The following is a 24947-nucleotide window of genomic DNA, read 5'->3' as shown; positions in this document are numbered from 1 at the left end:
ATCATGACACATGTAAGCATCTTAAAAAATATATTTTTAATGCCTTTATCGAAGTGGTCTCCAAAATCTTAACGAGTATAATTTTACAACATTACTTAACAACCACTACTAGAAAATGGATTAATACAGACAGATTTACAGACAGATTTAGTCTTTATTACAGACGGATTTTTTGTTACCGACGGATTTTGTCCCTCTGTAAAAGCCCCGTCGGAAATTATTTACCGACGGATTTTTTTCCATCGGAAAATTACCGACGAATTTTTACCAATTACCGACGGATTTTCCCTCTGTAAATTCTGCATCCATTTTCCGAAGGCGACGAACTTTCCGACGGATTTTCCGTCTGTAATTACAGACGAATTTTCAGACAGATTTTTCGTCTGTAATTACAGATGGATTTTCAGACGGATTTTCTGTCTGTAATTACAGACGGATTTTCCGACAGATTTTCCGTCTGTAATTTGAACTTTAGAAAATTATCTTGCATTCTGATTACAGACAGAAAATCTGTCTGTAAATCCGTCAGTAAGATAAAATAGAATTTTTTTTTCTAATTACAAAATAAACTTATTTTCATACAAAATAAATATAAATTTAATACAAATTTTTATCTAATTTGTATTCGAATATTTATAATATTTCAAAAAATAAACAAATTCATCGTATTATCAAACTAAAAGAAAAGTACTATAAACAAGCAAGTCAATATAATTCAAAACATAAACAAAATGTATTGATCATCAATTATAATTCCTAGTATATTGTTCAACCATACTAAAACTATCAGCTATAGTCTTCAGTGTCATCTTCATCCTCATCATCATCATAGTCCTCATCCAAAGACATTGAGGGTGGCGGCGGTAGCGGTGGTAGTGGAACTGCACTAGAACTACTTGACGCTTTAACCTTCTCATAATAGCTAACATAAGCCTCATTTCATCTCTTCTATTTAAGCTTTTCCTTCTTGGCCTTTTCAATTACCCATTCCAACTTTTATAACTTCTTGGGAAAGATTGTTTGGGTGCAGATGGTGTTTTGCATGTGAGCTTTGGCTGCTTTGTATCCTTTGATTTTCTCATCAATCAATTCTATTATGCATGAAAAAGTTGTTTAATTATTTCTAGGAATATATTCTAGCAGATTTTGCCAAAAAGAACTGCATAATATAGAAAGCTGAATAAAGAAACAACTCTTGTAACATTTATATTTATTTCTGCTTGGAAATAAGATGTGATATAGCAAAGTAGATATTAAATTAAATCAGAAACAGTAAAGAGTTGTGTTTTCTTGTCCTTCCTGTTGTGAAGAATAAATCAGAGGCTGGTTCCATCACCTAATTGGTAGAGTCCACCATTTTAAAACTTCTGTCCAACTTTCTAATCAGAAAGCTATTATTCAATTGCATAAATCATATATATTATATTATATTGTGGCTATATATATTTCCAAGAATCCTAATTGAGACTACAGAACACATAAATTCAAATGCCTGATTACCTCCAAATCCTGGAATGATTCCAAGTGTCAGCTCTGGCAGTCCCAGTTGACTTCCTGGAGCAGCAATGCGGGAGTGGCATCCCTACAACATATCAAGATGTCACACTTCACACAATAATTAAGACGCATCGACAATAATGCCTATCTAAATGCAAACAGCATGCTTCTCATTCTCAAGTCCAATGACTAACCAGGCCAAGCTCTCAGCCACCTCCAAGAGCGAGCCCTTGTACTGCCGCAACAACAGGCTTCTTCGAATCTACGGTGATCAAGAACGCTAATTAATAATATTGCAATGATCACACTTGCATAAAATAAAAATTGAAGCAGTTTCTACTTTCAGGTAGGCATAAAGATAAGTTACAACCTTCAATTAAGTTGACCAACAGTTCCACAGAGACATAAGGAAGAATTGAAGCATCACCTATTAATAAAGAAAGAAGAAAACTCACCAGTTCCACAGAAGACATAATAAAGAATTGAACCTTCTGCATAACACTGATGTTAAACCCACCAGAAAATCTTCCACCTTTGCCTGATCATAACATGAACAAAAAATCAAAACACTTTGCAAATGTCTTAGTTATTACAATCAAATGATCACACTGCTGTATGAAGCAAAGCAACTACCAAGAACAAATCTCTAATAATAAATTAAAAAAAATAGAATCAGTCAAAACTACAGCTTTGATATCATTCCTTTTAGCTACCTCCTGAAATCTCTCTTTCAACCCCATAATGACTGATTGAAACAGAACATAAACAAAATGCCTATATATGAACACATTTACACTTTTTTGCCGTTGAGCAAGATGAAGACCATCATAATATGTTCCTTATTATCACAATGTGCATATATAATATACAAGTAACTTCCCTAGTATTAACGTGTAGGAAATAATGGTTAGATTCAAACATGACCATTGATGGCATATTCGTAGTTAATCAAGCATTAAATCACTACAATGACAATACCTGTTCAGTTGCTCTTTCCTGCAGATATCAAAATCATGTTAAGGGCTGACTATGATGCTCAACACTAACCTGAAAATCGGAAACTAAAAGGCCTTTATCACAGGTTGAAGCTTATCAAATCCATTTATGTTTTCCTTCACCAAATTTCAAAAAAATGAACCAACAAAAAGTAGAATAAAAATTTGAACGGTGATAAAATGAACCAATAAAAAGTAGAATAAAAAAATGAACCAATAAAAAGTAATTGCTGTCCATGACTTAATTGGAATGCTGCCACACTTCTGCACCTCAATGAAAAATTCTTTAGTATTTTATGACATTCCATAATCATAAGAAAATAAAAAGAAACAAGATTTATTACCACATATAATTTTGGCGCGAAGTTTAGCATCCAATAAGATGTTGCTGGCTTTTATATCTCTTTGAATTATCCTAGTTTTTGAATTCTCATGCAGGTAAACCAATCCTTCAGCTGTCCCAATGATAATGTCATATCTCTTCTCCCAGTTTAGTTCTCTTCCCTTGACTCTATCTAAAACAAGAGATTGGGTAATATTAGCCTTTCATCAGGTACAAAATAAGTTTCTCACAACATTAGAAGAGTAACACCAATTCATCATGATATGCAATAATTGAGACAGATGGTTCAAGAAATGAGCATTGTGAGAGGCTTTTGAGGGAACAGATGGTTCAAGAAAGAGCAGTGGAGGTTGCAAGGGGCAATTTAGAGCAATACTATAGGATGATTAACCAAAACTATGGGGACTTTATGAAGCGTTACCTGCAGTAACACAGGATACTGATTTTAACCAATTCATCCATTGCTGGGACTTTCATCAAGCAGCTGCAAGGCAAGAAGACTATTGAATTAGAATATGTTACAGCTATATTGCTTATGATTGAATTCATTATAATTTTTACTATTTATTAATTAATCAAATAAAAGCAAGTTTGAATCAATTAACAGTGCATTGAACATGTATGGTATTAAAGTGATCATACACTAAAATGGGAAGGGATGGGTCCCAACCTAACCAATGTGTGTGAGATAGATTCCAAAACATTTAATCTTTTTAGTTGAAAACTATAAGCTAGTTTCACACTTGAACTACTGCTATGATTGACAATTAATGAGATAAGAATAATGAAATAGAATCAAATGGAATATTTGGGATAAATAATCAGCATCACAATAAGGTTGTGGAAACCATCTCTCTTAGATAGATCTTGTTAAAAGTGCAACTAATTTCCCACCATTCAATTAGTTCTTGTTAAAATCTAAGTATAACAATAAACTATTCATAGAAATAAATGATCATAAAACTTCTTTTCTTCTCCAATAGGAGTGAATCACAGAAATTCTCTTAAAACTGAAACTGAAGGGATCCAGTAAAAACAAGGACTTCAAGTAGATAACCTCTAAGAAATGTTTGTGTTAATGAATTAAAATACCTCCAAATTCTGGCTAGAACACGCAAAACTATGAAAAGGAACAATCCTGTCCACACTCCGGGAAGTCCAAGGACCGGAGAAGCGACCAATATAAAAACTGATGAAATCAGTGCAACTAGAACCTACAAATCAAAGCCAAATAAAGGGCCAAGAGTGTCAGAAAAATGGAAACAAAGTAAGATAGAGTGATTATGTGAAATGTTTAACTATTTTTTGATCATTGAACTAGATAATTACCATAGAGTATGCAGCAAATCCAAAGTCTGATACTCCGTAATAAAGTCCATCAACAACAAATGCCAAAGCATTCACTGGTTGAGATCCAGCAACAAACTGCATGTGTGTCAGTGTGTACATTTCAGATTTATCAAAGTTACTAATCATGCATGCTAGAAGGTTACAATTGCAAGAACACTTCAGCTTGATATGAAAGTTACAATTGCAATAAAGTTACTAATCAAAATGTATACTTCATCTTGAAGCTATGAAAGTAAACTCAGACATGTATTCGGGTTGGACGCAGAATCTGTTACTTTCACAATTTTTTTTTTTACTTCTATTTTGAATCTTTATATGCGTGTAACTGAAAATGCCATTATAATTAAACACAAGTGCATTTTCTTGTGTTTTCAATGCAATGATATCTACTAATTTTAAATCATAATTTTTCTCTATCACTTTTAGAAATCGTCATCTCTTCTTGGCCGCATTATTTCACATCTTTGTATTGTGTTGTATATTCAAGTTTCATTAACCATGAGACAGGAACACTATAGGATTATTGTCAGGGGAAAATGCCACAATTACACTTCCAGTAACAAAATAAATCGAAAGCAGCAATGTTAAGAAGCTCCTTGCCTATACATTCATCATCACCAAGTAAACTTAATTAATTGTGGTTTTTTACCAGTAGACCAGTAAACAAATATTTGCAATCTTGTTGTTCTGCCATGCTGATATCTTTGCATTAACCTCCTCCTTTTTCACCCTTTGCACTGAAACCTCTTCAACTACTTGATGATGATGATGTTGATGTTGATGATGACCACTACTAGAAGCTGCACCACCACTACTAGAATATAAACTCATGAACCTGCACCAATGCTGTTAGGCTCTGATTCCACCTTCTATGGGTTAATTCTAGTTCATATTTTGGTAGGGTTTTTATGATTTAGGAAAATTCGAAGTGGTTTATGAGTTGGAATAAGAAACGATTATGTCAACAAAAAAAAAAAAGAAAAGGAAATCCATAGATCAGATCAAGCTATCACAGATCGGAAAACCTAGTTAGGAATATATGTCACAGAAAACATGGATATAATAGTTGTTGAAAAGATAACCTGTGTGGCGGAGAGAGCACTGCGACGATGGCGATGAAGGGAGCAGACGCGCGACGAGAGCAGCGGAGAGGGCTCTGCGACGATGGTGACGAAGGGAGCAACGCGATGCGAGCGGCGTCGGAAGGGCTCGTGCGATGCGAGCGGCGCCGGAGGAGCTCGTGCGATGCGAGCGGCGGCGACAGCGGTGGAGACAAGAAGCAGCTCGTTGACGCCTTGACTGAGAGAGGAGAAGCTCGTTTGATAATGTGTGGTGTGAATGGAGTTCGATAAGGTGGGGATATTTAATTCAATATTTTCGAGGGAAAATTTTAAATTATAGACGGATTTTTTCGTCTGTAATAATTTAATAAAAATAGTGTTTTTGTTCATTTAATTACAGATGGAAAATTCGTCTGTAATTATTTTTCACGAAAAATAATTAATTTTTTTGACAAAATTATTGATAGATTTTTTTTTTCGTTTGTAATTTATGCTAATTTATTTTTTTGGTTTTTCGACAAAAAATTCTTCTGAAATTCCGTCTATATTTCCATGGGATAAAATCTATCGGAAATATCCGTCTGTAATAACTAATTTTCTAGTAGTGAACTTAATTTTCCATAATCAAAGGAATAATAAGAAATTTATAATAAATACACAAAATTGGGATGGCAATTCTCTCAATTTTTTTTCTCAAGTAATGATGTAAATATAACTTTTTTATTATATATTTTTTAAATAAAAAATAAAAAATATAAAAATAGATATTATATTTGAGAAAAAAAAAATTGAGAAAATTTTATTTCTATTGATTGCCGCATGCCCGCATATATAGCTGCACAATATTTGCTCTTAATAGACAAACGAGTGATGTGAAAATGTGATATCAATATTTTTTTGTTAAAGCCAAAGACGAAACAAATATTTTTAATTTCTCAATAGTAATGATTAGTAAAAATTTAATTGAAAATTTACCCAATTGAAATTTTGATAAAAATATAAGAACTGAGCATATAAACTATAAAGTAATTAAATCTAATTAAACAATTTAAATAAAGTGTTTACAAGAAAATATTTTTTTTTCAGCTTAAAAATTAAAGGGTTTAGTTCTTTGTCAAAATGATAAAGCATCTTTTCATAATTCAATAATTTTTAATTAGTCTACAATTATTTAAGTAACTACTTTAAATGACTCCTTCTATAACTAGTTGTCAAACACGACATAATTTAGATGCTATGCGAAAAGGGGATTTTTTATTTTAATAAATTAAATAAATGTAATAATTACAAAAATAAATAAATCTAAAAATTATTACCACCGAAATTTGTCGTCTTCTCTTATCTCATTTACACTATAAATAAAATAAGACACGTGGATGTGACACGTGTATATTTCGTTTATACTGTAAACAAGATAAGGTTGGTGGGTGACTATAAATATATGTTGTTGACAGCGTTTGACTCGATCCCATTTTGACATTTTCAACCACTTTCTCCTCTCTTTTACCCTTTTTTGACCATATTATCGACAAATACTGCGATGGCACGCGTAGCGGAAAACGATGGAGTCATTAACAGGCTGAACGAGATTTCACATTACGTCGGGACAGTCGACTTTCAGGTTAGTTATGTTGTGTTGAATTTTGTGCAATCTCATATAGATATATTATTGTATGTAGTCATGGTTAGGGTAGTCACAAAAAAACTAGAATATAGTTTGTAGTGTTAAAAATAGGTTATTGGTAGAAATTTGAAACTCTATTTTATTTCACTTGTGTTAGGTTGTTACTACATAATTATTAGTTTAAAACTCTAATTCATTTCACTTGTATTAGGTTGTTACTACATAATTATTAGTTTGGAACTCTATTTTATTTGTTATAGTTTCGTAAAATCTATAATTAGAGATTTATAATTTTTAATGTAGTTATTATACTACTGATAATCTTATAGTTAGGTTTTTTTAGTATCAAATATATTAAAATTAATACAATAATATTTGTCTAAAAATATGTAATGAAAGATCTAAATATGTTCTTAATTAGAAATATCTTTAATTTAGAAGAAAATATTTATTTAAGTTTAATATTTTTTATACTAAAAAAATCTAATTACAAAACTAAAAAACAACGTAATAATTTAACAAAAAAAAATATAGAAACCTATTTAAAGATTCAGTGATCATACGAGGACCGTTAAACGTCGAAGAACAAATAAAAGTTTTAAAATTATTTCTTGATAATCTTGAATATAATTTTTTTTATCAGAGGCCTCGCCTTCTATGGCCCCGGGGAGTGAGTCATACCCTTCCTCGATCTGACGCCATCGTTCTGTATCTGGTTGAGGCTGGATTCGGTGACACGGTACCCCTCAGGGATTTCACATTCGACAATTTCCTGATTATGGCATTCGTAGAGCGATGGTGTCTGGAGACTCACATGTTTCATCTCCTATGGGGTGAGGCCACTATCACCCTGCAGGATGTGGCATACCACCTAGGACTACGCGCACACGGAGACCCAGTTGGGGTGCCTCCGTGACTTCGGTAGGTGGTACCACACGAAGACGTGGCAATTGGTGGAGTGGCTGCTGGGTGCCAGACCTCCGGTGGCCCCACAGCAGGCGGCGCAGAGGAAGGAGTCGTTCATGCTGAAGCTCGTTTGGCTGCGGGACCGTGTCCGCCAGATGCCCCCTACAGACAACCCAGAGACCCTCCGACAGTATGCCAGGTGCTACATTATGATACTGATCGGAGGCTATCTGATGACAGACAAGTTGAACAACCTGGTCCACCTGCGTTGGCTCCCACTTCTTGTGGACTTTGGGCAGTGCCGAGCATTGTCTTGGGGCTCGGCCGTACTGGCTTGGACGTGCCAGTCACAGTGTTTGGCAGCACACCGAGGCATCACAGACATCGCCAATTGCACTCCGCTGTTGATGTCCTGGATATACCAGAGATTTTTCCAGTGGTGTCCACCAGATAGAGGGATCTACATGTATCCTACGGCTGCGAGGTAACAAATGTTTATTTTTGTATTTAGTTATCAATTTGAAACTCCTTACGACCTGATGCATAATGAACTGTTTTTATTCTTTTGGTTGGTGTCAGGTTAGTTGGACTGCAGCAACAGAGCAGAGATCAGCATGAGAGCAGGGTCCTACGATGGAGAGTATTGATCGACCGGTTACGATTCGATGAGGTTAGCACCACGTTTACAACCATAGCATTTTCATTTTAGTCCTTTATGTTGCTTTCTTTTTGTCATGCTAATTATTAGTTCTATTACCGTTCTCTCAGTTTGTATGAACACCGTACGACGACCCTACTCTGCAGGCTCTGTTCCCTCCTTGGTTCGACAAGGAGGAGGAGTGGGGGACATGGATGTCAGTCGCCCCCTTGTCTACTTCAATATTGTGTAGTTTCACCAGGTTGACCGGGTGAAGCGACAGTTCGATGGAGAGCACTGTCGCCCCAGTCAACCTTGACAAGTACCGTTGATTTCTTATTTATCTTTGCTTACCTGAGTTTAGAGTTTAGTTATTACAATCATCACATGTGTGTCAGTCAACCCCATCAGATTACTTACTTGTCTTTGTTGTTTCTGACAGGTTCCTGACATCCACTGGCCGGGGTGAGAATGTGTGGTGGCCTGATAGACATTCTGATTGGTACGAGGGTTGGCGTAGCATTTTTTATCCTAGTCATAGGATCTCCATTTAGCACACGTTTGACACCATGCCGACCCAGGAGTATTATGATTGGTGGCGTGGGGCTTGCTGTGTTAGGCACCTGTCAGGCGAGGAGGTTTTGGAGGATCTGAGGCTCGCCGAGTTACCCGCTGACGTACAACCAACTGCCAGCCAGCTGAGGGACGATCTCCACCTACCCCGGGGTGTGCCGGATCGGTGTAGGCATGCGAGGAATGTTAGGGCGAATACCCAGCGACCTGCTAGGAGGGATAGGGGTGCTAGAGAGCGCAAACCTGACAAGGGGGTTAGAAGGGAGAGGGTCAGGCCTCGTCGAGCGCGGTTGGACATAGAGTCCGACGAGGAGGCAGAGTTCGACTGTCAGGAAGATTATGGAGACATCCCATCAAACAGAGAGGATTCACCTCTGGTTTTGCCTCCTCCACCTCCCGCAGCCCACGCATTGCATCCTCCATCCGGATCCAGAGGACCTCAGCATCGGGCCATCTGGGACACATCACCGCCAAGTTGGCATGATGCGGGGACATCAGAAGGAGCAGATGGTTAATGAGATATTCTTCAATGATGCCTTCTAGCTTCACATCGCTGACTCGGCCTCAATGCGGCGGATAGCCGAGTCATTCCGGACTGGCAGGGAGCAGGGTGTCGGACAGTATCAGCATCCATCTGCTCCCGGGCAGACCTCGTCCTGGATGCCACCGATATCTCCAACAACTAGATCTTCGTAGGGGCGGGTCTTTGACCGGGTGCCCAGTATGCGAGCCCTCCGTCCTACGACTATGCTATGTTGCTGACCTCATCACGGCCACAGGTGACCCCTCCATCAACTCCACCGTCTCACCCTCAACCTCAATTACATCAGTATGCCACAGTTCCATACCCCGGAAGTGTCAACATCCCATCTCAACCATACCATCCGCAGCAGCCACAGGATCCTGCTATCCAGCCCATGCCTATGGGAGACCCTCGACCAGCCCGACCGCAGCGCCAGACTCACCTTCCACTGTGTGGTACCGGGCACCGGCGCCACTATCAGGATCCTCGCCCCCGGTGATGTGTTATTATTGATGTTAATGTTGTAGGTGTGTCTTTTTTATTTGTTCGAGTAGCTTGTTGCGAACTTATGTATTTTATAATGTAGTTGTTTATTACGGTGTAATTGTTTATCACCCTCATCTTTTTGTTTATGTGTTGTCTCTTTATAATGATGTTGTTTTTATTTTGATACGAGACGGTAGAGGTATTTACTGTGCCAAGCAACTACATCTAAACAATTTTATATGAATAAAATTTTCTTGCTACAAGTATTAAAAAAGTACACAACTATAATAAAAGCAAACAACTAGTTTATATGAATACAACCAGACTAAAACAAAACTACTACAATAAAATGAACTAGCTATAATCAGATTGAACTGCGACAATAAAAGGATGAAATACACCAAGAAGAGTCAACAACTGCCATAATAAAAGTACTCTCAACACTAATCATCGCCTGTGGGTTGATTTAGACAACCCCTTCTAGTATGTCCAACTTGCCTGTAGAGGCTACACCGCTTCTCATGTCACTCGACCTCATCCATGTCATTCCAGAATCTAGTAGACACGGGGCTTCCAGTAGCCTTCCGACGCATGGCCGGGTTAGGACGTAGCATCGTCCCATACCACTCGGGCTATAGGAACTCGTCCGATATCGGTGGAAACTCCATCTCGTACACCTTGAACACTGCTTCCTGTCTGTAAACTAGATGCACATATGGGGCCCACTCAATGCTAGCGGCAGCACAACCGAAAAGCGCATGGCGACACGGGTAGTGGAGAGACTGAAAGAGTGCACAGTCACACGTGCCCACTGATAGCCGAACGGGAAAGAACCGTGCAACCAACCCTCAAACGGCTCCAATTCCTCCACGACAAACACAGAAGCCCGCCTATCAAAATGAGTGACACGCATCTTCGTGATACCTTCTCTATTCTTTTCAATGGTTGCCATTAGCCTATAGGAGAAGCGGTTTCCAACAGCCAGCTGTGATTGCGCCTCCCTGCCCTTAGTTACAAACAACTTCTGCAACCATTTGTACGTAATGCGCACGATGACAGAAATCGGCAAGTATCGTGTACTCTTAAGAACTACATTGATGCACTCCAACAGGTTTGTCGTCATGTGACCAAACCGCCATCCATTGTCGCAATGTTGCAGCCCAATCTCTTTGTTGAAATGACCAGCCAAATCCGCCATCACCGGGAAAACTTCTCTCAAGGCATCCATGTACCACTCATACCCAGCCTTGCTTGGACTGTAAGCAGCATTTATAAGGTATCTCTTGCCCTCGACTGACTTAAAACGAGTCATGAAGTTCGCGGCCATGTGTCTGATACAGTAAGCATAGAACGCTCTTGGGGGATGCCAACCACTATCATCGGCACTGAGGGCGGCCTTGATGGCCTGCGGTCTGTCGGAGATAACCAGCAGGCCGTCTTGTGGGGGTGAGATGGCGTCTCAGATTAGTAAGGAAGAACAACCATGACTCGGTACTCTCGAACTCGACGATGGCAAAAGCAATAGGCAGGATGTTGCTGTTGCCGTCTTGTGCCACCGCAATAAGCAACATTCCACCATATCTACCATACAGATGCGTGCCATCAACGGAAACAAATGGCTTGCAATGCTTAAAAGCCTCTATACAAGATGGGAAAGCCCAAAATACCTTGTCAAACATGCTACAGTCGCGTACCAGAAGGTATCCATCGTAGTACGGTCCGGCCCGTAGCTCACAAATAGTTCTGGAAAAAATAGCTCTACAGTGCCTGAAGCAGTTTCGACATCTTGTTGTATGACTCCTGTGCAATTGCCTTCTGCTTCGCCATCCACACTTTTCTGTAGGAGGGTTTGAAGTGATAGCTCGCTCGGACCGCACCTTAAAGGATCGGGATGCTGACGGAGGGGTTGGACTGTATCAATGGCATTATGACCTTGCAAATGAGACTGCTATCCAACTGTCGATGGTCTTGGAACATGGTGGGTGCTAAACAACTATGCGCTCCACCAACCCTCCGGACCTCCCTAGCACAATAAAACAACATTGGTTCAGCCATATTTCAAAACTACTTAATATATTGCACAAAACTACTCAAAAGTTCAATTAAACTTGAACTCATCAGTATCTGAAGTACTGTCGAAGGACAATACGGAGACTCCATGGACTCCCATTTGGATCTTGACAGCATTGCACATGGTACTTTAATCGGTCCGATTCAATCACCCGATACTCAGCACTCCTGCGAATACTCTAGTTCTTCACACCTTGTAGTACTGCATCTCAGCATTTGAATCTGTGACCGACCCGAAACTCTACCCCACTGTCTAAGTTGTAATCCTCCTCCCTCGTGTTAGAAAATGGATTTCTCTCATGCATGACGTCCAGATCCAATGTATGATTGGTACTACCGATAGCACCGGAATAGGGTGGGGAGAGGCAAGACATGGCGCGCCGCAGTCTCAGCGGGCGTCTCCGGCACAAACTCCTCATCACCCCCTTCAGAAGAATCACTATCGGCACTATCCACCACGTAATCTTCGTCTGACTCTTCGTCACCCTCCTCTACCTCTGCCACTAGAATGGCGACATGAATGGGTGGTGGTGCAAGAGGTTGGTCGTCCTGTACATAGGTCGAGTATTCAGAACCACCACGACCAGCATCTCCAACCTCGGCGGAAAACTCCATCACTTATTCCGCTATGATTCTCCCATAGATGTCGAACATGAGTCGCACATGCTTGTCCCCTAGAAGTCGAAATAGTCAAAACCGGAACACTCCATTACCCATGGGTGCCAGCAACCTATACCCCACCCTTCCGACCTCCCTCATTTCTATGCCACCGAGGTTGCTCAATATCAAACTCTTCAATTCGAACAACGTACTTACATGCTGAGTGCGCAACAGTATCGGATTCTCACACTCAAATATCACTCTGTTGTCGCTATTTTTCATACGACAATTGGAGTAAACACACACAACTATGTATACGGTGTTATTGGTCATTGTTGCCTTGTTTTTTGAGAAAAACAGGACAAAAGAAGTTATAAAATGTGTGTGAAGAATGCCAAGGGTTACACATCCTTTTATAGCTGCTAAAAATTTGTCTCACTGTATCTCGTATACACTGTAAACGAGAAAATTTTGGACGTATCTCGTTTACACTATAAACAAGATACGTATAAAATTATCTCGTTTACAGTGTAAAGGAGATAATAGAAAGTGACGAATTTTGGTAATAATTTTTAAATTTATTTATTTCGATAATATTACATTTATTTAATTTATTAAAATAAAAAATTCTGCAAAAAGGTGAGTTTTAATATATCCTTTCTTAAATAACATGAAATTTATCTTTTATGATATGTCAAATTTTAATTGGTTGATATTTTAATTTAATTATTAATTATACTAAAAATTTGAATTCCCTAAATTTAATCAAAATTTATATTTTAATTATAATAGAATAAATTTATAATTAATTTATTATCTAAAATAAGTCTTTCTATAATTTTTAAAATTTTAATAAACAATTTCCTCCATCCTCAAATCTTCTTCGCCAATCGAAAAAAAAAAAAAAAACAAAGAGAAAACTCCTATAACTACGTTTATAGATGGCAACACTATTCGAATATGCGGGTACCCACCCTGCGCCTACCCCACTTAGGGTGGGTAATTACCCGTCCCGCTCCGGAGCAGATTTTTAGTGGGACAGATTCTTGGGTGAAACGGAATGGGATCGGATTTAGGTAATACCCGTCCTGGTATATATATATATATATATATATATATATATATATATATATATAATTTTAATATATAATATGTATAATACATGTAAAATAATTAGTAAAATAATTAATAATATTATATTATATTAAAATTTTTACTTTAATTTATGTTATGTATGTGATAATGATTATATAAATTTTAAAATTTAATTTTATTTATTAAATTTTAATAATTATAGATACGGAATAGGTACTCGCAGAAATGGATTAGGATTTAATTTTTTATTATCCTCAAATAAGAGTGAAACAAATTATGTACAAATTATTATAAGACAAAATAGAATTGGATAGAATAAAAAATTGTCCCTACCCGTTCCATTGCCATCTGCATTGCGTTCTTCCTAATAATTCAACTAAGCTTACACTGATGAGATAGCACAATCGGATTTCTTATTTGATTCCATATCAGTATATTTATATTCTACCGACTCTATATCTAATAAAGATAAATCTAAGCCTTGAAATCTTCTCCTTTTCATAGACTAAGCTTGTTTAATTTTCAGACAATTTATTCTAAGTATTCAATTAATGTTCAAACCCGAATCATTAAACTACCTTCAATAGTATATGGACCTAATTCCAAAAGTAATTTTCCAGGATTAAATATCTATTTTTTAAGTTAGAGGAGTTTTCTTTTGTTTCTCTGTTTTTTAATTAAATTTAAGTCACTCAAATTAATAATATAATTAATAATTAGATCAAAATATCAACTACTTAAAAATTAATATATTGTAAAAAATAAATTAAATGTTATTTAAGAAAAAATTTGATAAAATTCACTGTATAAAAATACTTTTCAAAAATAGATACACTTTTCTTTTTCTAATTTTTTCACATTTCTTTTCACTATCCTATCTTTAATGATTGCCGCAAAGATCAACCAAAATTAGGAACGGCAAAATTTTGCAAGATACGGGGATCCCTGCGGGGACGATCTCGAATGGAGATCCCCGTCTCATCTCCGCTAATTTTCAAAATTTATAAATTTATCTAATTGTCTCTAATAGTTTATTTCTCATATATATATATATATATATATATATATATATATATATATATATATAAAAAGAGAGAGAAACTCAAAATTCCTAATCTTCATTTGCATAACCCTTCTGTAATTTATAGATTCCTAACGTCATTCATACTCCGTCCAATCTATCTACAACCACCCCCTCATCACTCTCCCATCTCATTGCATTGTCACCCATCACCGTTCCATCAGTCTCACCGCGTCGTTCTCTATATTTGTGGCGTTCTTTTCCATATCTCTGTCGTCGTGTTCATTTTTGTCTTTGTTGCCACGTCCCTCACCTCATCTATTGCTCTTATTCTGACTTGCCATGGTGTTTCTTTTTGAAAGTCATCATCTTATCGTTTAAATTTTTTGAATAAAATTTTATTATTTTTATATAGGATGAATACTTTAAGCTCTATTCCTATGAAAATTAATAATAAGTGAGAATGATAAGAGAAATAGAAAATAGGATCATGTGAAAAATGAAGATGAGAAACAACATTTTTTTATGGCAAAAAATAAAGATAGAAACGAAAAGTAAATCTGGGAGTGGAGATAAAGAGCAGAGAGACATTCTCTGCTTCGGCACTGTTCCCTAACCAGGATAAGACAAGCATTGAGTTCTAACTATTTCTTATTATTTTCTATCTTCTATGTATAATAATTAATAACGTTTCAATGAATAGAGAATCTTCTGTTTTAGCATTTCTCGTTTCTGAATTTTATCCCTGATTAGCATAACCAGAAAAGATATTAATGGCTAGCTGCTACTCACGACAACTTTTACGCATCATTCTATAAAAATGAATGAAATCTTAACCATTATTCCCATCTCTCTCTCCCTTACTATATACATCCCTGCATTTAATAATGGTGCTAATTTACTTTATCTTTTACAAATTGATTTAAATTATGTAAGTGAGGTGAAAAGGAAGTGTAGAAATATGTATAGGCATATCGCGGCCTCGATCATCGATCAACTGATAATGACCTCTAGTCAGCTTTAGTTTATCCATTCAAAATTGGATATTATATCAAACAATATCTAAATTGGATATTAAAAATATTATATTATTATATCTCATTCCAAATGGTTGGTTATTATATTACAATATCTAATATGAATATTATGTCTATAAGAATGATTGATAATAGGTAACATGTAAATTTTCTTTTTGGCACGTTATTGGTGACAACATTTTTAACTTAGAATCTGACACATATTGTTACTCAAATTTCTCACCAGTAAAATTCTAATACAAATACATACTATGATAGTATTATGAGTATTTAACATACACAACACACTGCTGTTAATAACAAAAATAAACTTAATAATTGTCACTTTATAAAGTAACGACACAGGTTAATTTCATTTTTTTAAGTTATTTTGTCAATGGAAAAAGCTTTCAGATATCAATACTATAGCAAAAGTAATTAAAATAGCACATCTAGAAGCAGCTGATGTATGACTGTATGATTACCGAGCTCACCTTAATTACTGTGACACTGCACCACCAGGGATAGGTAGTAAATCCCTTTGTGACAATATATGGATGCAAATTAATAAACCAACAACCTGAAACAAAGGAACATAATAATGCTAACTCAATTAACAAGAAAGAAAGGTACTATGATCCTAAAGCGACCAATATAACAGGCAGTGAACGATGAATATGGATGTCATCAATATTATTCTATTCCATTTTTATTTTGAAAAAGTCTAGGAGGCCAGCAACTTTATTAAATTCTGGCCAACATGTAACCAGCAAAAGAAAAAATAAATAATCCCTAGTCATTGGATGAAATCTCACACCATTAAAATCATCATTGATGGCTACTTGATGGTAGGGGTGTGCATGGGCCGGGTGAAACCGGGTTTGATGTGACCCAGACCTGACCCGAAATATATACCGGGCCTATTTGTTAGACCCGAACCCGACCCTAGACCCGATGAAACATATACACTTTCGGGCCACGATTATACCGGGTAAAAACCGGGTGAAAACCAGGCCGTTAACATTATATTACCTTGATACCTTCTTGTAAGTTAGCATGTAAAAATATCCAAATTTCCAAGACTCCAATCATTATTTGACATGGTAAAATTTACTTAGAAAAATATAATAAGAACCAACTCTTCTCTAAAATTAAAGCATAACCATAATCAATACTAATATTGTCTAATAACACCAAATATTTAAATCAATACAAATAATACAAGATTATGCATTAGTCTAAAGTCTTATGCATTTTAAACATAAAATATTAACTTATAGTCTTATATATAATGACTAATAACACAATATTAAAGTTTACAACACTTAAATTTCACATAATAATAGCCATCATCCATCACTAATAACACAAAATATTAATTATGTATGATGACCGGGCCGATTTCGGGTGACCCGAGCTATGGCCCGGACCCGACCTGAAATAATGACCGGGTCTATTTTTGAGACCCATACCCGACCCTAGACCCAATGAAATCACACCAAATTAGTCCTTAAAGTGTTCGGAACCGGACCGGGTCTTCGAGCCGGGCCGGGCCATGCACACCCCTACTTGATGGCTACAAATCACAAAAGTTACTAACCCCTAACACTCCTCTTTCATTTTTCATAACAGAAAAATATCCCTTCTCATTCCTGTTTCTTGCAGAGAAATATAATTTCACGGATTTTCTCTAAGATTATTCATTTTAATAAACATATCTAAATTATAGTATAATTAAGATAAAAATAAATTTAATATTTTTAATTATATCATATCTAAACTATATATAGGACAATTCTTATCTCAATGTTCAAAAATATTTATTGTAAAAGATTTTAACTACTACACTTCTGATTAAGCTTACAAATTCTTATTACGATTCATATAGATGAGTAACTTACCAGTTAGCAAACGGAATACGAGCGGAGGAGGGTTGGAGAACTTTGTAGTTTGTAATTTGTATGCATCTTCTAACGGGAACCCCTACAAATTTATACTTGATTTCGCAGTACACTACTCATCAACTTCCTTTGCTTAAAATAAGTTGACTCCATCGTTACACACTTACAAGTCTTATAGCTATCTATACAATATACAAAAGGTGGTCTTTAGTGTATATAACTATTTTACGTTTAAAATAAATTATTGACTACTTTTTTTTAAAGGTAGTAGGATATATTTTAGTAATTATTAAAAATAAAATATAAAGATGTCTACAAATAAGATAGTATAATAAAAGATGAGAATTTTTTAAAATAATATATTAAAGGTATTTATTCAATGGAAGATGGTCGAAAAACGAAAAAAAAAATTATAAAAAAAATAATAAATCAAATTGACTCGTTACACTTAAGTTTTATAAGTTAGCTATCCAATATATAAAAGAGTCGTCTTTTTTTAGTGTTAACTATTTCACGTTTAAAGAGAAGAGTAATGATGGGGAGTTTAAATTTATTTTTAGATCTCTTTGGTCGGTTTTCAAAAATATTGGAAAATATTAAACGGCATACTCAACAATGACAAAAATATGTAGTTAAAGAAGCATAGAAGTTGACACTGTCTTTATAAATTTACACATTTCGCATTCCACTATTCATTATTCAATTGCCACTGCCCTTGCTTAAAATAAGTTGACTCGGTCTTTATAAATTTACACATAGTTTATGTTTAGATGCCATTAAATGAAAAAAAAAAATTTAAAATTTTAGTATTTTTGATAAGTTTTTTAAGTAAAACTAAAAATACAAAAAAAAATCTTTTTAGAAGTCAAAATTTTTATCTTTTTAAAAAATATATGTTTTTTTTTAAATTAATATAATCAATCAATAAATAAGTTTATATTATTGTATCTAAATATAATAATTAAAAAATATTTTTATAAATATATTCATTAAAATATATTCATATTTTTTTAGATTTTAAATGAATCACACGTCCAAATTATAATACTAATAAAATAGTTTGTTGAACGAGCGGAGCCGAATTCAAATTTAAAATAATTTATTTATAGGATGTGATATTATCACATGATAGATTAATTTTGTCATTTTATTTTTGTATAATTTTTTAATTGTATTTTATCTTTATTATTTTATATAATAAAAGCACCTATTAAAAGCACTAAAAATTAAATAACAATAATATCTTTATGTATTTAATATATTAAAAATATATTAAAATTATAAAAAAATGTTAATTTTCAATAAGTTTTTATTTCTTTCAAAAGTGTCTTTTAGGATATTAAGACACTTGTTAATAAAATTTTATTTTATTTTCATGGTAATAGAAAAAAGGTTTTATAAAGATCATTTAAAAATAATATTATCAATACATAATGGCTATATCTATTTTCTTCATTTATTATATATTATTTATTTTTTCTTGTGTGAACATTAAAAGCTTTAATAATTAATCCTTATAGAAATAAATTAAATTTATAGAATAAAACATTAGAAATAAATTAAGTTAAAATCTCTACTCTCTTTCTTTCCTTTTTTCTTTTTTCTCTCTTTAATCCCCCACTACTGGTTTTGTTCTGAATATTCATATCAGCTGGCAGCACACATTGGTTGGTGTTCTTTATGGTTAATGAATAATGATACATTGGAGACTTTGGAGTCTTACAGAAAAAAAATAAAATATTGAAAGTAGTGTGAAAGTGGTGAACAATTCATAATACAAAGTAGTGTGAAGGGCGGACCAATTTTCATTTATTTTTTATTTTTTATTTTTTATTTTTTATTTCTTTCTTTTGGAGAGGCAATTTTCAGTTTTTTACAACTTTATGTTCATTATTATGTTCCCAGCTTACTTTTGAGTGTGGTTCCAATAAGGGCATTAAAATAGTAGGATTTATAATATGATTAAAGTTAGGATTTATAATATAATTAAATAAAGATTTGTAAATTGTCTAGAGAAAAAAAAAAAGTTGAATTTATGACTTTTTTTTTATTTTTTTTTTCTGACTAGAATAAGAATTTAGTTGTTGTTTAGTCTGTCAAGTAAAAATTTAAGAGACAATATACATTCAAGAACAGAATAACTCTTTGTTTTTGGATAGATGTAACTTTTGAAAAATAGATAAAGTATGAGACATTTTTATTTTGTCTCTTATCACAGAAAATCAAAAGAGCATAGAAAAGAAAAAATCACACAGTTATGTATCATACTTCAGCCATCATGTGTAATGTGACTTACATTCAGTCTTCTCTTTAATAATGGTAAAATTTTCACTATCTTTAATAGGATTACAAATACCAATTTTTCTAGGATTTAACCAAATCCTATTTAGGACAAACCCAGCTTCTACCCAAGCTATATTTGGTTAGGTTCACTTCTTAGACTTCCAATCACTAAGTGGTCACTCAACTTAGCAAGAGAATACTCACAGGATTATATGTACAAAACAGAAAAACATACAAAAAAATTTTGACATAATTTTCTGGCTTTTATCTAATAACTCTCTTTACCTTTTTTTCTCAATGAATTTTTTTGATTCCTCACTTAATGCCTTTTTCTATTGGAAAAAAAAAAAGAAAAATGAACGCTAAATAACAGAAAATTTAATATAAACTCATGAATGAGAAGAAAGGATAGCTAGAAAGTTATAAGAACCTAAATTGTATGCTCACTCCTTAATCTAATTTCTGGCCGTTTACCCCCTTTAATAAAGGAGTAAAGCATCTAAAGCTTGAAACTTAGCTTGAACAGTTGATTTGTTCTTTTCCAAAATCAGCAACAGCAAAGGCGCAGAAGAGTAGCAGCAGTGATTGAACCATACATGCATCTATACCTACCATCTTTTCTATCATCCTTTTTCAAATTTCTTTAAGGATCTGAGACATTCGTTTGTACTTTGACTCCAAGTTTCTTTCTTGACCTTTGATTTGTAGCAGAGTTCCATAGCTTCAAATTACTTCAAAATTTTAAATCGGTGCTTGTGGGAAGAGAGCATTTTCGACAAGTTATCAATGAAGCATAAAAATGAAAAAGAATTTTTTGATTCACCTCTTGATTTGATCTTAGCTTCTGAACCCTAACTTTTGACTTGCTTGATTTTGGTAATTTACTTTTTCTTCTTTAATTTCAATCCTAATCAGACTTCTCTTTTCTTGCTTTTCTTTTGCTTCACATAGGTGAGAGAAGAAAGAAGAAGAGAAGAGAGAGAATTGATTCGGTTACTTTGTGTTTTGGTTGAGATGGAAGCAAGGTTGCGAGAACCAGATCAATCAATGAACCGATAAAGTAACTGGTTCACTTGTTTAATAGTTCGACCGGAGGTTCAATCGGTTTAAATAAATTTTAAATAAAATTATTAAAAATTTAATATATAATTTTAAATATTTAAATTCAATCATTTTTAACTTAATAAAATTTAAAATTTCACAATTTCATATAATAAATTGTTCATAATTTATCAATAAAAATTTATAAATAACTTAAAACATCAAAATTTGTAACTAAATAGATCAAAACACAAATATATAATGTTCTACCAAAAAAAATTGACTAACAATTCTTAATTAAACAAAACTCTAATCATCAAAAATCATAATCATCATCATTAAGTGTTAGTTTCAAGATTTTCATCATGGATAGGTTTCGAAAGCACAGCCACAAAAAAAAGTTCCATTCCCGTACTACTTACTTGATGGCATCTCATATCATAATAATCTTGCTTTCTTACTTACCATTACTACATGATTTATATTTCAGGGACATGAACATCATAGATATTATGCAATCGCAATTCACAACAAAATGCAAACACATGCTTGAAAAGTAGAAGGGGGAATTAAGAAACGTATATTGTTTAACCAGTGATTTGAATGGGTTTAACACTAGGTTTCTTAACTTTTGCCTTGAAAATAGTGACAGTAAGAACACCATTCTCCATGGATGTCTTCACCCGATCCATCTTGGCATTCTCAGGGAGTCTGAATGTAACAACCTCGATTTTCGAGTACACGAGATCTTTTCTGAAGGTACGGATCTCTCTGGAAGATCAGTAAAGAGAACACCTCTGCTATATCATCAAGCATCTCAATCTTCAATGTCATTATGTTATGTTTAACTCAGGACCTTAGTTGAGACAAGCCCGACAACGCAATCGCGAAGAACCTAGTTTTTGAACCGTATCGATTAGGAGTTTTGATTCTGATTTCCGTAAATAGTCTCATTTTGACGAACCGGACCCGATTCATGAGATAAGAGAGATAATAGTATAATATTATTATTATATTAGTATTAGAAACTGCTTGAATTATATTATAAGGTTACCTGGTCTGTTTTAGTTGAAAACAGAAAATCGGTTTAACCGGGTTCACAGTTTACTGGTGCAGCTTAGCACCAGCACTCTCTGATGACTTTAGCAATGTTAAGGCCTCATCATAAATATTCTATTCTCATAATAAATATGTTACTAGTGTCATTTATGCTAGTAGCTCAGAAAATAATTTTTAGAGATGTTTTTACAAGTGTTCCGATACATCTAGTTTTAGTAGTTATACACTTGAGATATTTTAATATTATTTTAATCCACCTCCAAGAAAACCAATCACAACTCACCCTACACCCCCAAAACCCCCAAGACTGGTTCATTTTCACCTTGTGGCCGAAATTTCCAAGAGAGAAAAGTTCTTAGTTCCAAATCTTCAAAGCTTGATTTCTGCTGAACTAAAACTCAAATCAAAATTCTAATCTGACTAAGAAACATGCTTATCAAGGCTGGAATCAAGGTGAGTTGGCCGCACCATCTCCCTTTTGCTTCAGTTTCAAGGAAACATGCTTAAACATGTGTTTTCTTGATGTTCTTCCTTAGAAATCATGCTTAACTTGACTTGAGGGCCAAGAAACGTTAATTTCTAGCAAGTCTAAGGTGAGAAATCCCTTTCTAACATGTTGAGTGAGATTCGGTTAGTTGGGGGTTTGTGGATTTAAAGTTGTTCTTGATGTGATTTAGGAGAAAAAAAGTACTTAAGGACTACCTGAGAGTATAACCGAATTTGGAGTAGCAAAACCAGGTAGGGTTTGATGAAATTAATCTTGATTGATTGTGTTTGAGTTGTGTGATTATGATATGGTTTGGCTGTACTTGAAATTGATGATTTATATGAGTGATTCTTGTTGAAAATTTGATGAAATTCAAGCTATAAATTTGTGTTCTTGAGTGCAGCTGGAAACCGAAACCCTAGTCCTTAAATTGGGGTTCAATTTGTATTAAAATCATGTAAAAAAGATGGGGTTTTAGTAGCTGAAAATTTATTATGAATTTTGGTAAAAATCGGTTACTGAAAAGATTGAAAAACGGGTTAAAACAGAGAAAGAATCTAAAGAATTTACGAAGAACACTTTGAGTATGGTGAAGAACATTGAAGAACACCTTTTGATCTTAAAAAGGGCAAGGTTGTAATTATTTTGGTGTTTGAGGGGTTATTTTGTAATTACCAAAAGTTAGGGTGGTTAAAGTAGAAATATTAAAAGTTACGGGTGGTAAAAAGTGAATTTTAAAGGTTAAAAGTTAAAAAGGGGTAATTTTTGAAAATTTAATAATAAAATAATAAATAATAATAAAATAATGCGGAAAAGGCAGTTTTTCGTAAAAGTTTTAGAAAGACAACTTGATGCACAGAATCTCATAATTACCTTCTTAAAACACTTAGGGCATGGTAATAACATGTTAGTGAGGCAAAGATAAAGGAAAAATAAAAAGTTAAAGAAGAGATAAAAATCAAAGAAAAAGTCTGTAAATTTTTAATGACAAAAAAAACAGACAGAGACTAGCGAACGAACTAGGGCAACATAGTTAGTCCTTGAGTTGCGGCTAGGGTTAGGTATTATATGAAAAGTTAAACTGTTTCAGTATAGACTTAATGAACCTATACTTGGGACAGGCTAACTATTCATAACAAACTTACATAAGCTTTAAATACATATATTAAACAGAGAAATCAGAGCAAAGTAAAGAGACAAAGAGAAAAGAGTAGTATGATAAAAAGCAGAGGACCTGTTGAAAGGTCATTTGTTGCTTGAGGCAACCCAAGAGATATTTGTTTATTCATTTGTTGCATTAAGGCAACTCCAGAGTTATTTGTATGTTTATCTGCTGCATTGAGGCAGTCAGATAGATAGTGGTACCACCATAGAACGTTTTCCAGTGCCACATAGCTATTGAGGGCTGTATCTGCAACTGATAACCTGGGATCACTTGCAGAGGAAATTATTTCATACACGGCTGGATTGCCGCCACCTATAAAGCAGAGTCTACTTACAAAGGATATGATGGCATACGTCGATTAATGAGAAATGTACTTATGCTTATTGGAATAACTATACCTGTTTCAGCTGCTTCGGGTTACGTCGGGAGCGGGTAGAAACCGATAAATGAACTCATTACCTGCACTAAGGCTAGACATGCATCATACTTGGTTGTGCATTTCCTCTGTTATGATTGTTGTATGAATGTATGTCTTCTTTGTTTGTATTCTATTCTCTGTGTTTGTGTTTTATTTTCTTGTATTCTTTTGTTTGTGTTCTACTTTCTGTTTACTCTATTTTCTCTATCTACCTTTATCTTCTGATTACTGCTTAGCTGTATTCTATTATTCGTCTACTAATCGACACCGAATAAATGAATGTAACTAATAACCCCGACCTACTAAGAACTCCCCAGTTCTTATCCCCTTCTCTCTCTTCCCTCTTCAGATGGAAACGAGCGTGATATTCTATGAAGTCGAAGGCCTATACATTTACGAGGATCCAGTGTACTATGGTTACTACATTTTGAGTGCAGAGACTCGTATGAGACGTTACGCATTATGAAAGCGTCCCTTCCAACATCCTCTGTCTAGTCCGCTTTTTGACCCCAATGCTCCTTACGACTTTCCCTTATCCTGGCTACACCTTAACGCACCTGGACATCCTTTTTCCGATGGTTCCGGACACCTTATACCAGCTCAACCCTTGAATGTGGTGGCGCCTGAGCCTATCATTCCTGATGAGCCCGAGTTAGCTGGTGACTACGTACCTGCGATTCCACCGAAGTGGGACATTTCCCCTAAGCCGATTCCTGATTTTCAACAGCATGATGAGCCGGCACTACCGGATGATGGGGTAGCTCCTATATACGCGAACGGACCTATGCTCGCGAAT

The 24947-nt window shown here is 34.8% G+C and overlaps 1 protein-coding gene across 1 annotated transcript; it reads right to left on the bottom strand.

Annotated features, from left to right (window-relative positions):
- Window positions 1-596: 596 nt before the first annotated feature.
- LOC112726979 (uncharacterized) lies at window positions 597-24847 on the bottom strand. Its single transcript, XM_072208172.1, has 14 exons — window positions 24823-24847; window positions 23945-24045; window positions 17866-17880; window positions 17699-17780; window positions 16292-16377; window positions 4165-4260; window positions 3928-4049; window positions 3257-3319; window positions 2837-3003; window positions 2545-2558; window positions 1953-2035; window positions 1692-1759; window positions 1501-1582; window positions 597-1091 (listed from the first exon to the last, which is right to left on the bottom strand). Coding segments are annotated over exons 1-12 (855 nt in total). The 3' UTR covers window positions 597-1091; window positions 1501-1582; window positions 1692-1758.
- Between the last annotated feature and the right edge of the window lie 100 nt (window positions 24848-24947).

The sequence above is a fragment of the Arachis hypogaea genome, chromosome 12 (assembly GCF_003086295.3).
Source record: "Arachis hypogaea cultivar Tifrunner chromosome 12, arahy.Tifrunner.gnm2.J5K5, whole genome shotgun sequence".
Classification (NCBI taxonomy): Eukaryota; Viridiplantae; Streptophyta; class Magnoliopsida; order Fabales; family Fabaceae; genus Arachis; species Arachis hypogaea.
The sequence above is the reverse complement of the archived record's forward strand: the minus strand, read 5'-3'. Positions and strand labels throughout refer to the sequence as shown.